Source organism: Eleutherodactylus coqui, chromosome 9, assembly GCF_035609145.1.
Source record: "Eleutherodactylus coqui strain aEleCoq1 chromosome 9, aEleCoq1.hap1, whole genome shotgun sequence".
NCBI classification, from domain to species: domain Eukaryota; kingdom Metazoa; phylum Chordata; class Amphibia; order Anura; family Eleutherodactylidae; genus Eleutherodactylus; species Eleutherodactylus coqui.
In genome coordinates, this window is record NC_089845.1 from 87,682,464 (window position 1) to 87,704,614 (window position 22,151).

The following is a 22,151-nucleotide window of genomic DNA, read 5'->3' on the forward strand; positions in this document are numbered from 1 at the left end:
CCTGTAGAACAGTACGGCCAGCATCTCCCCAACCTGAAATGGTTGATTACAGGGAGCCGTAAATAGCATGCTACACAACGAGTGTAAATGGGTTTGACTGCGGATTCCGTACCCGCAAAGGATGGCCTAGGGGGTTTGGGGCTTAAAGTATAGTAAGAGATTATTATGCAAAAACCTGATTACATTGTCAACACTTGCCCAGAGTAATGACATTAGGCATATCTGTTGGGAGTGCTTGTGGGGGAAGATACTAGGCTTTGCGGTCCATGCTTGTGCGTAAACTGCTGATCCTGCCTACAGATATGCCAAAAGTATTTGAAAGAACTCTTTGAGAATGGTTACACACTTATGGGGGACAGTTATGAAACTGTCTTAAAACATTAGAAAATGTCTGTCTTGCCCATAGCAACCAATCACAGCACAGCTTTCATTTCTTATAGTGCTTTAAAAAAAAAAAAAAGAGAAAGCTATGTTAAAGTGTCTGTTAACCATAGCAGCCAATCATGTGTTTTTATACAGCTTTCATAAATTTGCCCCATAGTCCTTGCAAAAACGCTGCCTTTTTGCATTTCTCAATAGTTTTTTTTTTTAAATGTTACTACCGACCTATAGCGATGTCCTTCAAATATTGAATTTTTTTCTCATTGTTGCTGCTGCATTTTTGAGGGTCTGTGAATTTTTTTTTTTTTGCAAATTGCAGCATGCTGTCTTTTTTTTTTTTTTCCTTCAACTTTTTTTCTTTTCTATAGTCTTTTTCTGTATGGGACGGGGGGTGTAACAAAGAACATTTATATTTGTGTGACTAAAAAAGCACCGGAAAAAAAATGAAGGCATCATTCAAAAACGTGGGCAATTTCTCTGGTGTTTCTCAGCCAAAAACTGAAGGAAGCTTTAAGAGGGGTCACCATCCCAAATTTGAAAATGGACAAATTTCTATTAAAAGTTTCTAGGCAAAAAAGAAAAGTGGGTGCTCAAAAAAACTAAAATGTAATTTATCTGAGTACTTTGCAGGGAATATCAATTGAAACGAGTTTTGTAATGTGTTGTGCCCAGTGCCAGTACTAGAGTTGTCTCTATACCCAATACCCTCCTGATGCCATTTTCCACCTGCTATATAGAATTATATGTGGCTTGCCTAATAGTATGCCAGTAGACGCGTTCAATATATACTTTTGGAACATTTCCCAATGTATACAGCGAACGCAGGGAAATATAAAGAGTTAACGTAGTCTTAAAAGCTTTTACTTGAAAGGAGACTTTCTAGTTAACTTTAATGGCGGTGTGTTAAGTCCGTGTTCACTCGGTTGTTAGATTGAGCTCATTGCCATTATGGATTAATCCCATTGGGCTATAAAGTATCTTTTCTGCACTGCCACAGTATATGTACCCACTGTAAAACAGTAGAATGAAACTTTCTGTGTGTGATTTGTAATGTTGGTATAAGTAATGTCCCATTTTGACGGGAAGCGCCACGCAACGACAAGCCCGCGATCCAGCGATGTTTTATATACCGAATAAAAGTCACCGATTTAACTAATCGCAAATGATTTATTTACATTTACACTGGATGATTATCGTTCAAATTTGTGAATTTTGAGCGATAATCGTCGGGTTTTCCGCAATACATTATCCTTTTGCTCTGATAATGTAATCATTTTAAGGACAATTTACCTGGAACTCTTGAAGGGAGGTTCTAGTACCCTGTTGTACCGCCTCTAGGTTGGATACCAGATGTGATACGGGTGGGCATGGAGGCATACTGGTTCTGTATGGTATCCTACAGAATATCGGTCCACATTTACTGTAACTAAGCTTCTAGATTGGGCAAACTCATAGGCTGTCAAAGTTGGCATCCCAGATGGTCCCATACATGTTCTAATGGCAATAAATCTGGCAACCGGCAGCCACAGAATTGTGACAATGTTGTGCAGACATTTTTGTGACACCCCCCCCTTGTGGTGTGCGGCCAAGTATTAACCTGCTGGACAATGCTTCTTGGATATCCTGGCATGAGAGGAACACACGTGGCTGCAGGATGTACTGAACATATCACTGAGCTAACGACAACCCGGTCCCACCCTGTAGCAGTCCAGTTTAGTCATTCATGACACCACTACAAACAGATGACGGTGAGTGGGTATCAAAGGCAGTACATGTAATGAGTGCCATGGGACCGAATGTCCTTCAGCCAAGCGCCTGGAAATGGTTCTGACAGACACGGGTATTTAAAGATGGTTCCACCTGTCTCTGGATGGCGGACAACAAAACAGTTGGAGCTGATGGTGCTTTTCAGATGCTGATCTCTGCTGGTGGCCTGTTGAGGGCGTCCTGAGCCTGGTCACCATGTGTGTGGCCCTCACGCATTCACTGGTCCCAACACCTCCTAACAGGTTAGTCAGAACGGCTCGATGGAGACAATTCGTCTACTAAACCATTCAGCTTCTCGCTTTCCAATAATGCGCCCCTCTGACTGTTAATTAGGTGAAATCTCTTTAATTGCATCATAGAGACATGTTCGATTGGCAAGAAGCTTTACACAAGTGGGGAAAAAAGGTGCAATACACACAATAAGCCTTTAGGATCTTTTTTTTTTTTTTTTTTTTATTAAGGCCCAAGGTAGAATCACTTTTTAGGGCTTCAGGGGACAAGACTATTCAGCCACTCACGCCACAACTCTAATCATTTCATATCTGCCTGAGATGTAACTGCATGCCAGGTTTTGCAGCGAAACAACTACTCCTTCTAGGGCAGTTGTGGCGAACCTGCGGCACGCGTGCCAGAGGTGGCACTCAGAGCCCTCCCTGCTGGCACACATCGCCGTCGGCTGCTCACCACCATAGTGAATACCAGCGGCTCCCGTGCTGGCATTCACTCAGCAGCGCTGCTAGCAACGCCGATCCCGGTGCAAACTGTGACACGAGTTTGCAGTCGGGATCCTCCTCCCCTTACGTCTCCTACTTGGTTCCACGAGAGCAGGGGGAGGAGGTGTCCGGCAGCACACTGATGTCAGTGTGCACCTGCGATCAGCGCTGCTGGCGCTGTGCCGGGCAGAGGAGGAGGAGCGGCGGCGCTTCAACGAGGAAGAGCGGTAAGTATGTGGGTCTTGGAATGGGGGGGAGCACGGGGGGCTGCTGTGGGGTGTCACTATTGCTACAGGGGGCTGCTGTGGAGTGTCACTATTGCTACGGGGGGCTGCTATTGGGGGGGGGGGGTCACTATTGCTACTGGGGGCCGCTGTCAGGGGGGTCAGTATTACATGTGGCGGAAATGGGCAGGGCTGTTTTAAAATAGACAGCGTGCAGATTTTGGATGCGGAAATGCTGCAGAATGTCCTCAGTGGAAATTCCTGTGAAAAATTCTGCAGCATTTCTGCATCCAAAAAACTGTTAAAATCTGCACGCTGCCTATTTTGAAGCGGCCCTGTGCTTTTTAGAACGACGATGGTAAAATCATGCGTCGTAAGAAGCCCCACCCCCTGACATGTTAGCATTTTGCGATAAGTGGGTTTTAGGTTGCAGTTTGGGCACTTTGTCTTTAAAAGGTTCACCAGCACTGGTCTAGGGGCTTTATTTTGAAAACAAATGTTTTTCTTTTTTTTTTTTTTTTTGAGTGTGTATATGAATGTAATTTAGGTTTCAATATGTCTCCACTGAGGAATCTCATACAGAAATGTAGTGAAATTACATTTTTCTTCTACAGGGATGTATCTCAGCCTTTTGTGTTCACAGTTGCTCTTTCAGCAAGTGTTTTGAGCCTTGTGGGTTTTTATTAATAGGTTTTCATAGGAAATTCCATGCAGATCGTATGTAACGAATCATTTGGGCTTGTCATGGAGAGTGCCAGCTGTTGGTTAAGGGTGCTGCTTAGCTACAAATTTCCGATCTCCCCAGGCAATGTGGCTGTAAGCAGGGAGCAGCAATAGAATACTGTAGATATGTACTGCTTCTGGTATTGGCCACGGATCTGACCCCTAGTAAGCTTCAGCTGTTATCTGTGCCTCTGTGATAATGTAATCCTTGGGAGGTTTTTGGGGATGTTGAAAAGTACAGCTGACTATCATTCACAGAGACCATCTTTTTGTAGTCCTCACCGACAGCAGTATAATGTAGTGCAAGCCTCACTGATTGCAGTGCTATGTCTGCTGTATGTATCTGTGTAGTAGTTTTGGAGAAACCTGCATTTTATTAGTAGCACCTAGACACAGAAGTAGTCCTGCATATTCATGAGCTGCAGGCTAGCCACACCCACCTTTCCCTCCAGCCAATGATTGGCTGCTCTTTCCATGTACCATAATAGGCAGGCAACAGCCAATCAATGGCAGGAAGGTGGGATGGGCAGGACTAGCCTGCAGTTCCTGCATATCCAGGACTACTTTAAGTAGTGCTCCGTGCATATGCTGCCACTAATAAAATCCAAGTTTCTCCAAAACTACTGCACAGATCCACACAGCAGACAAATCTGTCATCAGTGTGCCTGTCACTACCTTGTGCTGCCCCCCCCCAGGAAAGGTGCAAAACTATGGTGACAGTCTCTTTAACTGTATGTTTTTCTAAAAATATATAGGCAGCGCAGTACTTCTTACTTCATTAAGGCCCCCTGTCAATGGGCGAGACGGTATATGGCTAGCGATATTCCGCCGCAGGGGAGAGAACTGACAGTTCTCTGCGGTGAGCCTATCTGACAGAAAGGCTCACCACGGAGAATCGTGGTAAATCGTGGCACACCGCGTCTTAGATCTCGTGAATGGAGTATCGCTATGATACTCCGCTCGTGGACGCCGCGGCTGCGCTTTCCATAGCATTGCTGCGGGTAACACAATGAACAATCGCCCGTGGACAGGCAGCCTAAGGGTATGTTCACATGGAATTTTGTCACAGTGAATGCCACAATGTGTATTCTGCCTCTAAAATCCAAGTCAAAATCTGCATGTCACTTCTTGACGTGGAAATGCGCATTCACGCATCGGAATTCCGCACACAGATTTTGCCCATTCACAGTGCAAATTCCATATGCGGATCCCTGCTGTTTTTTTAAAGGCGGAAATCGCCATGGAAAATTTCCACCACGTCAACATACCCTTAGACTTTTTTGCAAATGTCAAAAGTTCCTGAAACATTACACAATTGTAACTCAAAAAATAGTGGCAAATGTGTTTTTTCTAAAATCCGCCCATGGACCAAATGTGACCTAGGATGGCTGTGAATGTGGCCATTTAGTGTATCGGGAAAATTCCCAGTGGGCCGACTACTCTGTAGATTGTGCTTCCTTATACATGGGCTGCTGTCGGTGACAACTTAACTTCATGCAGCTGGCCCTGTATATAAAAACTGCAGTGGTCTGCCTGCCCGCCCAACTACTACTGTGTAACTGTAAAGTAATGTAGTACGGAGACACTGGCATGGGGGGGAAAGGAGCCGGGAGTGGGCACTTACAATTCAGGAGTCTATAGGAGAGTCACTCTGGAGAGGAGAGCCAATGGGTAGTAATTAGTCCAGCGCATAGTAGTCCCTCTTCTAGGCCTTGCTGATCATGTCACATGTTGGTGGCCTATAGGTGGTGGGAAGTACTCGGCGGAGCAGTTGTGAGCTACCCAGCACATTGGCTGCACCTCTTCCCACCACCTGTCTAATTCTCTCTCGGTTTGCAGCTAGGCCAGTGCCCGGCAGCAGTACCTTGAGAGAGTTGTTGCGAACTAATGAGCGGTGGCCCAGCGTTGACAGTCACCAGTAGAGTAACCAGGTCACCCCAGCTACATTGATTTAGAAGTCCTCAGTTCAGTGCTGCCTGCCTCATAGACCAGATTAACATGGCTGTTTTGTATCGTTGCACGCACATGAGCGTAGCATTTTTGCAGAACAAACAATGTTTTGGTACTAGTGTATCTTGACGCCACCAGAATTACAGGTAGAGCCAAGATACAAGGAATTTGACAGGGGGTTGACGCCCCCTGTTTTTGATTGGCTGTCCTTTTGTGTTCCCTGTCTTCGCACTCACAGGTCCTTTAGCCACCGCCGGAGTATATGATGCCGGGCCTGCTGTGCCTTTCCCTGGCTGCAGTCTCCCACCTCCTGCTGCGCTTATCCCCGGACGATTAATGCCGCAGCTGCTGTGCCTCTGGGCGGCGGCAGTGTCCCAGCTCTGCGCACCCCGCACCTCTGATTGCTGGCGGCCCTGGTTAGGCTCTCCCTGCCACCAGTCTCCCAGCTTAGCAGCATCCCGCTGGTTGCCCGACTCCTCTCGCTGCCCTCCTGACCTCGGCGGTGTTAGCAAAACCGCTCATAAGTTGCGATGGCTACAGGACCTGTGAGGGCGAGAACGGGGAGCATGCAGGACAGCCAGTCAGTAACAGGGGGCGTCAACCCCATTAAACTCCTTGTATCTTGGCTTCACCTGTAATTCTGGTGGCGTCAAGATACACTAATACCCAATGTTTTTTTGCATCGGCGTATTTTACTGTTCTTTTTCCATGCGCAAAGCATATACATTTGCGTGTGGCAAAAAAACCCTCCAAAACGTACCAATTGAAATGGCTAATTACTTTATGGAGTACCAGTTTGGTTTAGAGACCTGAAAAGGTTGGGCACCACCCCTGGTTTACACGTAATCGCAGACTACTGGAGGAAATGGGGAAAAAAATGATGGATCCCATTATCCACCCGGGGTATATGTTCCAAATCTAATTAGTTTACACTTGTAAAACCAAGTGATAGATGTCCTTTACATATTTTAATAAAAGAACATCTGTAACCGCAAGATTTCATGCTGCCGTTTTTCATTAGCATTTACTAGGTAAAGACTGAAAAAATGCTCATCTAATTTGTTTCTTTACATGGCATAGTGGATTGTAAGTAACACAAAGTGACCCGACGTGCACTAAAACTAGGATAGAAGATGCATCATCTCTGATGATAACTCTTTGCTGGGCAATTGAGCTGTGAGCAAGTGAAATACGGATATCTAATGGATTGCATTGATTCCAGGGCTTCGGGCCAGAGGCGGTTTTCAATAAGTTTATGGAAGTTATACAGGATTGATGTGCTGAGAAAATGCCCAACTGTAATCATTTATTGATTGGTTATTTTTCCAGAAGTACTAATAATGTTGACGATCTGTTTCAAAGCGGGCGGCCGCTTAGCGTGCGGGCACTGCATACTGCCAGCCATATATTCTGCTGTACATATTATATTTAGCAGCCCAAATTAGCAAGGAGCTCGCAGTCTGTGCCCATACGTGTCTGTCACCTGCCACGGGGCGAGCTGCCGACTGGGATCATAGGAAGGGCGTAAACCGGCGAAGTAATACATCGGAACGTTACTTGATACGTTTCTGTCCCTGCATGCAATTTGCATAGGGTGGTTGCATAATGTCATCCGGTTCAGTCCAGGTAAATGAGTGTATTTAAATATATAGTATATAATGATGCTTCACACACAGGCCATTCCACCCAAGGTTGTCACTGCTTCTGGGAACTGTATTAATTAACCTTTTTAAAGAAACACTCCCATGGATTTATTTCTTTTTCAGTCATACCGCTGCCCTCATAAACGTGATTCTAATGAACTAATTATATATTCCAAACTCTTTACCTAATTAGTTTTTCTAGTAACCTCTCCATTCCTGTTCTGACCGCCATCACCTGCATTAAGATTTACTACTACATTTCCCAGCCTGCCTCAGTAGTAGGAGCTGCAGTCTATATGATGGTAAACCAAGGGGTACAGAGGTGGGGAGCTGGAAGCGGGTCATGCTAGCTGTTGGCTCATGTGAGCAGTGGGGGCCAAGAAAAGAGATAGTGTTAATACATGAACTGTATGTATTATGCCACAATCCGTAGTTAAAGGTTTAAAGGGAAAAAGAATAGTGGGCTAATTTCACTTAGGCTCATTTTAGTTTGAACACAAGTGTAATAAAGTCTAGGGTGATCAGGATGTGGTGGGACCCAAAAGCCATTTGTTTCTACTATTCCAAAAACAGCAAGACTTTCTAAAAATATTAGACCTTTTCATAGTTCACTTTTATCACACATCTCCCCAAAAAGAGGGGGTGTAGTGTCTTAAAGGGTAAATAAACTTTTCACAAACTTCTCGCACATCATAGTGATATGGCAGAAGTTTTGATCCGTGGGGATCCGGCAGGTGAGACCCTCGCCGATAGCTGACACAAGCGGTCAGAAGCACTCAGTCAAGAGCTATACCTGTTCGGCTGTCATTGCATGTGGTGTGCAGACTCCATAAGCTTTCTATGGAGTCTGTACTCGGCTCAGTGCAGTAACAGAAACCTCCGTATGAGCACAGTGCCCAGATGAGCGCTTCTGCCTGTTCGTTTTAGCGAGCAGTGGGAATCTCGGCACCTGATCCCTCACCATTCAAAACTTCTCACTTGACTCTGACACGTCAGAAGTTTGTAAAAAGTTTAGTTGCCCCTTAAGGTGGTTTTCCAATGCTTCCTGCTCGTCTTTGTTTAGTGGCTCTAGTGATTATCTGTCTTACGTGGTACGTGACCCAGCCAGTCGCTGGCCTTTGTAGTTATGTCAAATGGAAGGCAAGTACGGGGGGATTCAAAAGAATGGTACAAAAGTAAAGCGGATTTCTTCATACATGAGTTGACATACAACAGCCAGAATCTCATGAAAAGGTAGGAGAGCTCTTCAAGTTTTTAATGCATCTTACAGGTATTAGATGTGGGCACCATTGGTGACACTAGATGACCTAATTCAACGCATCACCACTGCAGGATATGCCGAGATGTGTCTAAGCAAAACTGGACTACCTTGACTACCCACATCTAATATCTGTAAGGTGCATTCAAAACTTGAAGAGTTCTTCTATCTTTTCAGGCTCTTGTATGTCACTTCGTGGATGAAGAAAGTGGCTTTACTTTTGCACCTTTCTTTTTGAATCCCCCTGCATGTAGCTTTTTGTATTCAGATCTATGTAGAAATAGATTTTCCGTTTTTTTAATTTGTGGAAGGCCTTCCTATGCCAGCTTTTTCTATGACCAGATTTGATGCCATCGTTGGCGGTAAATAAACGCCATCTACAGTTCTAGAGATATTTGCCTGTAGAAGTGAATGATGGATATAAGGGGTGGGGGGCTAGCTAATGTTGTGAGGCCCCTTAAATTGACCAGATAGGAATATCCGTTTTTCACATGGCGCATAAACATGCCAGCGCGCTGTTTGTTCTCGGGAACCTCCAATTTAGCGCTTGTTTATCTGCTACTTGATAAGATGTAGTTCCAGCCAAGCTAATATTTAGTAGATGTGAGTCTGTAAGGTAAACTCCACTCTCTATTAATACAGCAGCTGTATACTTCGCAGGCAGGCGGTCGGCGAGCGCCTATAATTTGTAAGCAAGCCGTATTGAGCTGTCGCTTGATGGTTTGTGCCAAGACTGAAGCACTGCAGATCAAGCTGTGCAGCAATTGTGGCCCTCCCGTCTTGAAATGATGGATTCCTGCAGGGGTGGATTCTGCCTTTTACGGCTGGATTTATTTCTTATCAGTTCTCTACACCAGAGTGGGGAGGATTTCTAAAAGACCCTCTCATTACATCAATTAACGCCTGTTGTTTCCTTAGCATTGCATTATCTGCTTGCACTCCAGGATCAAATGTAATTGAGAGTGATATGCCCTTGTCCCCATCTCTCAAGAGGGCAATTAGCTCCAATGTGGATCTCCAAGATGTTGTTTTGTGCCCTGTTGCTATTTGGATAAACTGTGTACATATCACAGAAGCATTACGCAACATATATTGACGAATGAAGCTCCAAGCACAGCCTTAGGGCTAATGTGCTGTGGAAGTCGCAGTCAAACGCCCGCCGCGAGTTCCGTAGCAATGTCCGTCCATAGACATGCTATGGTAACGGTTCTCCCCTGCCCATGAGCAGAAATCAACTGTGATTTTTTTTTTTTTTTTTTTTTTTTTTCCCACTCACGGGGGAGAATCGCAGCATGTTCTATTCTACGCGGGAAATCCAGTGGACAGCTTCTATTGCAGTCAATGGAAGCCGTTAGTCCCGTGCTACTTCCGCTGTGAGCACAGCGGAAGTACCGCGGGAATCAGCATTACCGCCCAGCGCCGGGGAGAAACTTTCAGCGGATCCAGAGAGGTGAATATAGGGTATCTGTCAGGTCTGATTCCACTGCGATATTTTTCAGGCGGAACCCGATGGTGGGCATGAGCCCTTAGGTCGAGTCCAGACCTTGTGGGTACTCCACAGTATAATACAAGTGGGTGGGGTTTGTAAAATCCCATCCATATGTACCAGATAAATTCTGCATAGAAATTGGAACACGATGCATATTTTCAAGTCCGCAGCATGCACACTCGGTTTTCAGAGTATTTCATCCTTTGCTTTGTTTCCCCTAAAATGAGACCCTGTCTTATTATATTTGCCAAGCAGGCTCGGTCCAGGTCCCTTCCACTGCTCTCCACTTCCTGCAGTCTTCTGGCGCTCATACAACATCACTTTCTGGTTACAGAATTCATAAATCCCGCCTCCAGGAAGCAATGGCTGTGATTTGGTTCTTCAACACCTGCTCAGCCAATCAATGCAGCGCTTGATGAACCAATCAACACCCATTGTGTTTTAGAGGCGGGATTTATGTATTGACTGAGCCATTGCCAATCACAGCCATCGCATTGGTTCTTCCAGCGCTGCATTGATTGGCTGAGCAGCAGTCAAAGAACCAATCACAGCCATCGCTTCCTGAGGTGGGATTTATGAATCCTGTAACCAGGAAGAAATGATGTACGAGCGGCTGAGGACTGCAAAAGGCGCGCCGAACCTATAAAGAGACCTGGACTGAGCCAGCTAGGTAATATATTCCTTTTTTTTTTTTTTTCATGTAGTGTAACTAGGGCTTATTTTCAGGGTAGGTCTTATTTTTGGGGAAACTTGGTACAGAGTTTGATATTTGCAACAAAATTTGTAATGTGGATTTGCTATAGATTCACGGCGAGATCTATGGCAAAAATTATCCACTGCATCTGAGTCTGGACAGATCTACTTTGTGAACATCATTAATTACAAAATACTTATGGAAATGATGTATATAAGGAGTACCTTTTTGTAGATGCATTGCATTAATGGTCTTGGAGTGACCTTAAATGATCGTGCCTAGAGCGGCGCACCATCATTACATGTATACATATAATGTGCCTGTATACTGGCAGTACAAATGGGTAGACTACGGAGTTCTACTGAACTTTGCCATCCCTGGTAGTAGTTGGGTTGTCCGTGCAGTGCTGGCTCTGTCTCTCTATTACATGTAAGGCGGCTGATAAAAAAAACTTTCTAAAGAGTATTATGTGACTGCAAGCTATTGAGATGTGAAGTAAAAGTACTGCAGTTGTAAATGTACTAATTTGACCAAATGAACTGTTGCTACTATTACTATAGATACAGTAGTGAGTAGCTGGAATTGCTGGGAAATTTATTTTCTATTTTTTTTTAACAGAAGATTCCATTAAATTAAAGGAAAACTAAATATAGAAAATGTAATAAAAAGTTTCCCATGATTCTTTCCTCCATTTCCTCTTCTAGTATTTTGTATTGCATTGCATGTAAAAGTGAGGAATATCTAAAGAAATGTCCTGTCCCAGTGGATCAGCCATGTCCCTCCTCCTCACTCTCTTCTGTCTGTCTGCAGCAGGAGCCTCCCCCCCTCGGCCCTGTATGCCGTATGATACAAGACTCGCCACACTCAAGTCAATCCTCAGTAAATTACGCCATGTTCTCCACAGGATTTCTGTAAGACTTTCATGCAGAAAATCCTAGATGTCAACAACGCCTATGGTGCCTATTTCTAAAACCCTACTCTAGTGCACACCTCTTCTAGTACCGTTGTATAACCCGGCTTGGTGCCACATTTTACTATGTGTTGTAGATCCTTTCAAACTCTTTATTTTTCCTTCACATCCAACAAATGAGACAATAGCGCCCCAAAAGCCCATTACTCGAGGTCCTGAGCGGCAGACCCCAGCCAATCAGCTGTTGATGACCTATCCGGATGGGTCATGAATAAAAACTGACTGAAAAGCCCCTTTTAAATGTTTTGGGTTCTAAATTCTTTTCTGATATTTATTGTTATATTTTGTCATTTTTAATTGAGATCTGTGTTTTACTGTTTCCTATTTGAGTTGGATGTGGACCGCGTGCAAGAAAATATCATCTCATTTGTGTCTTGTTCTCTTAGGACACTCGACCCAACATGTCAAGACCTCTGATCACCAGATCACCTGCCTCACCCCTGAGCAACCAAGGCATCCCCACTCCTGCACAACTCACCAAGTCCAATGCACCAGTTCACATTGATGTTGGTGGACACATGTACACCAGCAGTTTGGCAACTCTAACAAAGTACCCAGATTCCAGGTAAGTCCAGCGAACATGTCGGGGAGCTTGTGTTTTCTGTAGGTGTAGTAATACACAATCTACTCTTGTTAATGCTGTAAGGTTTCCAGTGACAGGGGATATGTACTTATTACTGTAAGAGCAGAGAATATAGAAGCAACAAAATAGCCAATTTTCTGCATAAAATCACAAATTGCCAGCGACTTAGATCTGGTGGAATGGATTAAAAGAAATAAAGTAGCAGAGGTCCTATTGGAGGGTGGGTGTGTGTTTGTAGCAAAAGTGGAAGTACGGGTTGTGGTCCGAAAAGTCCTAAAAATTGGCGCCCTGAAAAGATCTATATCCAATCTATAGCATGTTATATAGCAGGGGGAACTGAGCAGATTGATATATGTATTTGTAGGAAATGAATCTGGGCTTTCTCACATGAGCGTATGCTACCGCGTATTACACACACTTAATACGCAGTGTCCACCTCACTTTCAATTGTGCCTCTTACACACCATATTTGAAATTTGCACCAAAGAAGATTATAAAAAAAAAAAAGTTTGGTACAGTGTTAGCCAGTAGAGCAAAGTGTGATTGTTCTCAGTGAGAGAAACCAAGTAATCTTGTAGATATGATACCTTTTAATGGCTAACAAAAATACATGATGTTACAGCAAGCTTACAGGTCTTATGTGGACCCTGCGTCAGGCTGAAATTTAGCCTTATGAAGGATCCAGAGAAGATCCATTAGTGATTGACAGCTATCTCTGTATAGTCATACAGTGCAGGCTGTTGGTCACTGTGAGGACCGCCTACTGGACTCCTATTGGTGATTGACAGCTGTCTCTGTACAGTCATAGAGTGACAGCTGTCTCTGTATAGTCATAGAGTGTAAGCTGTCAGTCACTGTGAGGACCGCCTACTGGACTCCTATTGGTGATTGACAGCTGTCTCTGTACAGTCATAGAGTGCAAGCTGTCAGTCACTGTGAGGACCGCCTACTGGACTCCTATTGGTGATTGACAGCTATCTCTGTATAGTCATACAGTGCAGGCTGTCGGTCACTGTGAGGACCGCCTACTGGACTTCTATTGGTGATTGACAGCTGTCTCTGTACAGTCATACAGTGCAGGCTGTCAGGCACTGTGAGGACAGCCTACTGGACTCCTATTGGTGATTGACAGCTGTCTCTGTCCAGTCATACAGTGCAGGATGTCAGTCACTGTTAGGACCGCCTACTGGACTCCTATTGGTGATTGACAGCTGTCTCTGTACAGTCATACAGTGCAGGCTGTCAGTCATTGTGAGGACCGCCTACTGGACTCCTATTGGCGATTGACAGCTGTCTCTGTACAGTCATACAGTGCAGGATGTCAGTCACTGTGAGGACCGCCTACTGGACTCCTCAGCTCCAAACAAGCAAATGTTTAAATGAATCAAATACAAATTGTACTGAATCTTCCCCCATAAAACTATATATTGTTCTGCTCGGCTCCTCCTGCTCTACTTACATACTGCCTGCAGATCGGACTACACTTTCAATGTGACAGGTACTCGCTATTTATTTCGGACCATATAAGTCTTGTCCCAGACTTTTATGGTCTGATAAATGTCTGTGAGATATGGATCACGCCTAACTTATAGAATAAGAATCCCCCAACCCCATCCCGATGTCTGAAGTATCCAGACTGCAGTAGGTGGCCGATGTCTATGTAAACAGTCAAGCGTTCTGTTTCTGTAACCTGTGAGACTGGGTAACAGTGTAGCATCGGGTGCTTTCTGTGAACCTGGCCACCTATTGCAGTCAGGATACTTCGGCCATCGGGATACGGTTTGGGGACCCCCGTTCTAGAGATATGAGTCCCAGTGGTAGGACCTACATCTTCCATATGTGAATATAGTGAGAAAGCTTCCTTTAGTCTTATTTCTGATAAGATGCAGGTTGTTGTATCTCGGACAGTGTCCCACCGCCATGCTTTATACTGCAGTTTTGCTTGTTCATATGTGCTTGCTCTGTGCATGGAAAGCTGAATTCCTTTAGAGGAATAATAGAATGAGTTTTTAAACTATGAGCAAACAAGAAGTGAGAAAACAAGTATCTGCCCCATATGTACAGAGTAAGGTGGGGGCATATTATAAAGCTGCTATGTATTCCTTGTAACGTTGGCTTGTTCTTCATACCAGTCTGATATCTGAAAATGAGTGGCATAATACATAGTAAAGGCGGGCACAGAATCTACTGTTACGAGCTGGATTGGCCCCTGCAGTTCTGTGCGCAGTAAAGTACTAGCCTGGAGTTGGACTTTTTGGTGCATATAATTTTACAACTTGCTTGTTTTTCAGTAGTCCACCTCTCTATGGAATGGAAGGCACTGCCTTGGTACGGCGCCAGTGGCTCCTGGCGCTTTTTTTAAGAAATCTGATCTTCTTTAGGCTGTCCTTATTATATCATGCAGTTACTAAGTAGCTCTGGCACCTGTGTGGTATTGCACAATGAAGTGTTCTCAGACCTTTTCTACCGCTCTCCACCCTGGGCAACTTTCAGGGTGTGTATATAGCTCCGAGGCAAATATGCCAGCTTCTCAGATGCTTTCCCAGAATTTCCAGCAAACTTTTTTTTTTTTTTCCTGGAACGCCACTTACCATTGTTCAGGAAGGGCGCTGGGTTTTTGCATCTTATTGTTTAGCAGCAAATCGCTGGCATGGATCTGAATTTTGGTTGAGTTCAGTTCTGTCTTGAAGCAGTTTTCATAGATCTCATGAAGATTTGTAAAAAAAAATCCTCTATGTAGATATATTCTGCTGATGGGGAAATTGTAATATTTTCTGTGCTCTTTGCAGAAAGCTTATCCGCACTCATTCCTTGTGGTTTGCTTTTTTTCTTAAGCGTTGGTTATAGAGGCATTCATACATATTCACGAGGGTTTAGGAATATTAGGAAGACTTTTTATATGCAGAATGCTCTTTCATTGAAGGCCGTTTTCACAACTTAACACGAGCGGGTTTTCTTATTGTTCGCCGACTCCAGGAGCGGCACTTCTGCACTAAATCCTCTTTGCGAGCAGCATCTTGTTATTAGTTACAGTAGACGGGACTTATGAGGAGGTCGGGGCTTTTGTTTGCCGGAAACAAGGAACGGTTTAAACATTATGGTCCTAGTGTATTATGAGGCACGCTTTCATTTTATAGGCCTGTTCACTGGTAAAGGCTCGAGTCTGTTGACTTTCACTTTTATGTTGGAGTATCGGTACGGTAGCCTACAGAAGTGTGGCCTGGTATGGCTCCTCGTGCCGAATAACGCAGAACAGGAGCCGCCATTTTTTTATGACTGACAAAAGCCGTATGTGTTTTGACGTCGTCTTTTGCCCATTGCCGAAGGGTCCTTGAAACATAAAGTCTCTCATCTGAGTTGGAACCTTTGGCCAGAAATTTTGTCACTGATGTGGTTGAAAATACCAGAAGAAAACGCGGCCTGCAGCTCTTTTCCTTTCGTCCAAACGCCACCCCAGTCAATGGGGTCCGCCCGGCACTGTTCTGTCCACAGACGGAGCGGGAAAGCAGCATCCCCAGCGCAGATGTGAATCCACCCTTGTTGATGTAAACCAAAGCTGTCAAATCCGTCACACAAAAGTGAATAGTTTGCATCAGACATGCTTTTTGATCAGTCTTTAATGGATCTGTTTCTTTGATTGAAATACAGCTCTATTTTACAACTACACATGCACACTTGTATTAAACGGGGCACAAACTGAATACTTTGGGGTTCTGTCCATCTCCTATAGAGTACAATGTAAAAAAAGTAGAAAGGTCAATTCTGTTTGGCCTCCATTTTTTTGTGTGTGTGTGTGTGTGTGGGGGGGGGGGGTAATGTTGTAGAATGGACACCAGACAGAACTGAAGCAAACTTAAACTAAAAATGCCCCAGTGAAATCACTGGGGATTTCACTGTATCAGGTTTTTTTTTTTTACATTTTTCTGTTGTAAGAAGAGAACAGAAAAAGTGAAAACAAAATGCTGATGTGAACGCAGCCGTCTGGATTCTTTTTACACAGGGCATTATAGGGCTGCCGTTGATAAAATTTGGGGCCTTTTACTTTTAAATGAACCTCTGGTTTCGAAACAAAATTCTGTCCCAGGACCAGAGGAGATGGGGGTAAATTGCCTGCCGTTGTTTTTATTTTCCGTCCCTCCAATTCACTGGTTCTGGGACCTGGCTGACGCAATCTTCAGACTACCTAAGTCCCCACAGTGCACTGGCTGTTTTAGGCTTATAATATACTATACCTACTCTCTGATTGGCCAGAGCTCTTCACGTTATGATTGGACCCTGCGATTGGAGGGGTAGCTGAGAAAAGCTGCAGGTGATATACTCCTGCGCTGGGACAGAATTTTATAGTGAAACTGGAGGGTCCCTTTTAAGTCTGCAGTGGGACAACAGAAAAATCTGTAATCTGAGTGCATGAAACAGAAAAAGGTAATTTTCCATTGAATGCCAGATGTCCAGAAGTGTTTGCTCCTACAAGATCTCCCTCTACATACGGTGCCTAAGAGATGTTCAGCCTCCATGCGCTGGCACACACCTTCACAATATCCCCAAACCGGTCTTAGCTGGAAGACAGTGTGTATGCTGCTCACGCTCATCACATCTGATACAATGGGTCTACATATATGACCGGTCTTTACCATGTAACGTTTGACCGGTCCTTGTAGTTGTACATACAGATTAATGCAGCTGTCGCTGAAATAAGGAAAGGAAAAACTTTGGTAACCTGAATGTGCCGACTGCGTCCTGATTGATGACGGCTCATTGATTTTTCTTCACCCCACCCCCCCACCTTTAAGTGCCAAGGGTGGACATGGAGGCCCTACAGCTTAGATAACAAATGAAAACCTTTCCTGTCTTAGAGCAACAGAAACAGTCAATGCAAATGTGAAAAATGATTCTCTGAAGAATGTCCGCGTCCCACAGAGCTTTATAGTCTGCTGCCATCAAAAGTGATGGGTAGTCAAGCCACCTCGGTGTTGATATGGATGAAGTATATCGTTGACGTTGATGCTATAAATCTGCAAGTAGTTAACAATGAAAGTCGTGTACATTAAAGCGTTGACCTGCTTATCCGTGACACCTGCGGTAACACTTGCTTTACTTTGTAAGATTTTTTAATTTTTTTATAAACGAAAAGAAAGGGAAAAAAATATATATATATATAATATAATTTTTTTTTTATATTTAATATATATATGACCCTGCCTTATTATTGCGGAGACAGGGATATAGATATGTAATATATGTAAAAAAAAACCAACTATTCACGCCATACTAAACCATTGCCATGTCCACCCCCCAAAATTTTTTTTTAACTAGGACAATAAAACCACCACATTCATAAAATCACTAAAAAAAGTGTCTGGTATTTCAGGTCGAAAACCCTTTGATCCCTAAACACAGGCTTTCTATGGCCCGAGAGATTTAACGTAATTAACTTCTAGTGGGACTGTGCTCATGACTGGCATACATTCACATTCCGGCACATGGACGTGCCCCATATGCTCCAGATTTCTTTAGAGGCGAGCACCTCTTTATAAATTTGTCGCACTTGGTTTCTGCGCACTAATTAGGAGCGGCCCGGCCTTCTGTATGCAGTGACAATGCTACATTTAGTGCCTTGCTAATTGTAAGCCGCATGTCAAGAGCAATATGGGTTAAGGCTTTAATGCCGTTTGTATTAACTGAGTCTGACCGTCTATTTAGAGACCTGCACCTTCAGTTACACGCTGTCAGAGTAAATGTCAGCTCCGCTGCGGTGCCTCCTGGCAGACCGGAGAGTCAAGTCCCATGTCTTGCCCCCAGAGTGGCCGTGTCAGACGTCTTCAGGGAATGCAGAATCTTTGCAGATGGGAATTGGAGATCTGTCCTGTACTGGCTAAACTCCTACCTCCAGGATAGTGACCCCGAGTGCATCTCCCCTGGGAGAGAGGGACTGGAGTTCTTCATCCCCCTAGAAGAACTCCTTGCTTTAAAGTGAAGTTACTTTACTGCCAGCTTGACAGTCTGGAGATGACTGTGAGGCATAAACATGCTGATGGCAGCTAAGATCCCAGCTCCAGCACTTCTCAGATAAGCGGACTGCCCTGCTAATGACATTGTCTGCTCCTTGATGATGAGCTACATGAAGCTATATTATTGTGGTGTGCTATTACCTGCTGCAGCCTGCCATACATAGGGGGGCAGCAGAGCGCTTAGTAGAGCTGCTCTGCAACTGTGGTTTTGCTGGCACCGTTTGCAGGGAATTTGTATATTTTCGTGTTCTTATTGGTTGCCCTTTAACCATCCAAACACATGGAGGTGATGGCTAAATAGATTTTCCATAGAATTGCTTCTTCTCTGCTAGTTTGACGCCGCGCTCTCATAGGGATATAGGTGAACTTATTCTAGAGAGTGATTATAAATATGCTGCTCGTTTCTAAAGTCTTGGAATTATTTTTATGTAGGAAAAGGTATGTGTGTGTATATAATTAATTTGGTGGGTAATTGCATCGTGTGGCAGTTACGCTATATCACTGCTCTTTAGGCCCTGTTCAGACATTTGGCATCAGTGTTTGTAAGCCAAAACCAGGAGTTAGTTCAAGAATTGCACATTTTTTCATTTGTCTTACTCTGTGTAGTCTATCCCTAGATTTAGCCTACAAATACGAATACCAAATACTGAATAAATACTACCATCTGAATGGGGCCTAAAGGCCCATTTACACGGGACGAATGTCGGGCAAATGATGCCTGACACTCGTCCCCGCACATACTCACTCCCGTGCTGTTACACAGGAGGGAGTATCGCTCGCTCACAGAGCGGCCAGCAAGGGGCCGGGACAGCAGGTGGAGACTTCTCTCCTCACTCTCCCCCGTCTCTCTCCATTCACTTAACACAGCGGCTGTTCAGTACTGAGCAGCTGCTATTTACGCTGAACGTTCATCGTTCAGGATCATCGCTCATCGTTTATGCTGCATAAAATCCTGAACGATGATCGGTCAGTATAAACAGCAGCCGTTGAGTACTGAACAACCGCTGCTAAAGTGAACGGAGAGGATCAGGGACACAAATCTCCTCCTGCCGCCTCGGCCCCCTGCTGACCGCTCTGTCAGAGAGCCAGGGGTACTAGCTCCTGTGTAACGGCACAGAAGCGAGTATGTGCGGGGATGAGTGTCTGTATTGTTTGCCCAACATTCGTCTAGTGTAAATGGTCCTTTAGGGTTTCACTAGGGAAATTTGGTGAATAAAGGTACGTTTTACGCAGGCTGGTAGGGATTCAAACGAGCGATTCTGAGTGCCTGTTGGCCTGCATACACAGGGCACTGACGAGACGTCATTACGGAACGACTATTGAGCGACTTCTCGCTCATTGTAGACAAGGGTCATTCAGTGTTTGAGCAACTGTCTGTTAGAGGAGGGCGGATGGAAGAGATCTGGTTCCACTCTCTGACAGATTATCACTCCTGTGTGAAGCAAGGAGCCATGGTTGCCGGAATGGCTTTCCTTGTAAAGGTACTTTTAAAGGCTCCTTCACACGGGCGTATGCGATGATATGCGCACTTCAGCTCCATGGATTTGCATGCACTTTATGGGTTGATTTGTGTGTGTCTGTATTTTACTTTACTTTCTGCGCACGCAGAGCATGTTCATATGCGTGTGCCCACGGCCAAAGACCAATACTCGCCTGCCCGGATCCGCCACGAGTGTCTCATCGGGCGCGTGTGTGCAGGGCATGGTGTGCCAGTGCAGGGCTATGACATGGATTACTGCAATACTTCTGCAGTGCTCACTGCGGAAGTGCCGCGGGACGGACGGCTTCTATTGACTGTGCGAGTTTTTCACACCAAATAGAGCATGCTGCGATTCTCCCCTGCGAGCAGAAAGTCACAGTTGATTTCCGTCCGTGTGCAGGGAAGAATCTTTTAACATAGCATGTCGTCTGGCCACGAATTCTGCAGTGAAAATCTGTCTGTGGGCCTTAGTAAATGATTGTATTTCACATTAAATGGCAATTCTGGAGCATCTTTTCTTATAGGTCTACGTTGTGGTGTTCCTCCTACAAATTTACAAGTAAATTGACAACTGGCAGTTAGCAGTTGGGGTCCTGTCCCTGCATACTGACACTCTCCGGTCTGTGCTGAATGTGGGAGCAGCCCTCTCTGACAAGGGGAATAGTAACACCCAGTTGTTAGAAAGTTCTCACAGTAATAACAGAGGAAAAGTAAAACCCAGAGTTGTAAGAAAGGTTTCTACTGTATTCTCTTATGGGGCGTACATATAAAGCGCACAAGTCAGGACAGGTGTCAGGTCCTCCTAATTCCTGGGCTTCTGTCATCTAGTGCTACATAAGATATGGCCACTAGGGAGTATATCTGGCTGTTGTAACAATATGTTCTAGTGTTTTTTGCCTTCAGTGACTAGTTTTAACAAACAATATTTGGTCTGAATACTCTAACCAGGCCTGCACACATTTTCTATGCCTGTGCAATCCCCCTGCCTCCTTTTTAGGTCCTTATATAAAGAGCACCTGCCATGTCTTCATGTCAGCGGGCCTGGCTGCATAGCTTTGTGGCCATAGCCCTTCTGACTCTAACAATGTCTGACTTTTCCCTCCACTCCTTCCCGTTCCCTCTTACGGACTCTTATTCGTTTCAGCGTGAATGTGTCAAATGGGTGGTTCCCACTGCTCCTTGTCACTGGATGATTGGCAGTAAACTGGAACCGCCCACCTGACACATGACGTGGGAAATGAGGGAACAGGAGGGAGTAGAGCGAAAAGGGAGACCTCCCTGGAACCGATGGGGCTGTGGCTGCAGAAGATGCATCTGGCCCCGCTGACATGAGGGCATGACAGGTCCTCCTTAAGGACTTAATGTGTCACTTTTAGTATATCCCTTTCTTCTAATCTGTCAGGTCCAGATATATCTCTCATGCTCTTCTAATTACACCTGGCTGTAGACTGTAAGCAATTGGCATGTTTTAGGTGTTTTTACAGAGGCATGTTGTGCCCTGCAAGCTGAAAACAAATTGTCAAGTCACTTGTGGGTGCCTGCAAGCGGAGCAGAGGGTGACCTTATGTGACTCCGGCATTCTTCACAGGCAGCGGCAGAGCCGAGTGCCTCTGAGGTGATGTCACGTGTTCACACATATAATTACCAAACCTTTCGTAATCCTACAGTAAACAATGTGTACAAGTCTGGGGACTATTACGTTCTCAGCAGCAGAAAACCCCATGAATCACAAGTGGAACATAATGCATGGGCAGCGCACAATCCTTTTAAACTGGGTGTAGAAAATAGGACACAAATCCACAGGACTAACCACCCATGGTTTAGTGCAGATAATAACCCGTCATTTAGTGAAGGTACTGTAATTCAATGGTAGAAAGCCTGCATGATGTTATTTCCTGCTGCGGGGAGAAGACGCATCAGGTTTCTGCTGGATGGATTGGAAAATGTGAACCATACGCGTCCTCAGATTGGCCCCAAGCTTTACGGCCGGGTCCCGGTACAATATTAATAGATATCCCAGGGGCCGTTTGTTACGGGAATGGCCTTAAAGGGGGTTGTACCAGGGTTACAAGTGATCCGCGATCTACAGGAGACCCCCACCAATCCCAAGAAGAAAATGAATGGAGAATCAGCGTGATTACTCAACCAGTGCTCCCTTCAGCGCCCTCCTCACTTCAAGGGGTGCAGCACTGAATGAAGTACGGGTCACACAAGCACGCTGTCGATCCGTTCATTTACAGTGGAGATAGCAGAGCGGCAAGCCCTTTG

At 44.8% G+C, this 22,151-nt stretch overlaps 1 protein-coding gene across 1 annotated transcript in view; it reads left to right on the top strand.

Moving 5' to 3' along the window:
* KCTD1 (potassium channel tetramerization domain containing 1) overlaps positions 1-22,151 on the top strand; it is a 49,439-nt gene that overhangs the window by 14,933 nt on the left and 12,355 nt on the right. Inside the window, exon 2 of the mRNA XM_066579648.1 lies at positions 12,199-12,377. Within this exon, the coding sequence (XP_066435745.1) occupies positions 12,199-12,377 (179 nt within the window). The remainder of the gene's footprint in view (positions 1-12,198; positions 12,378-22,151) is intronic.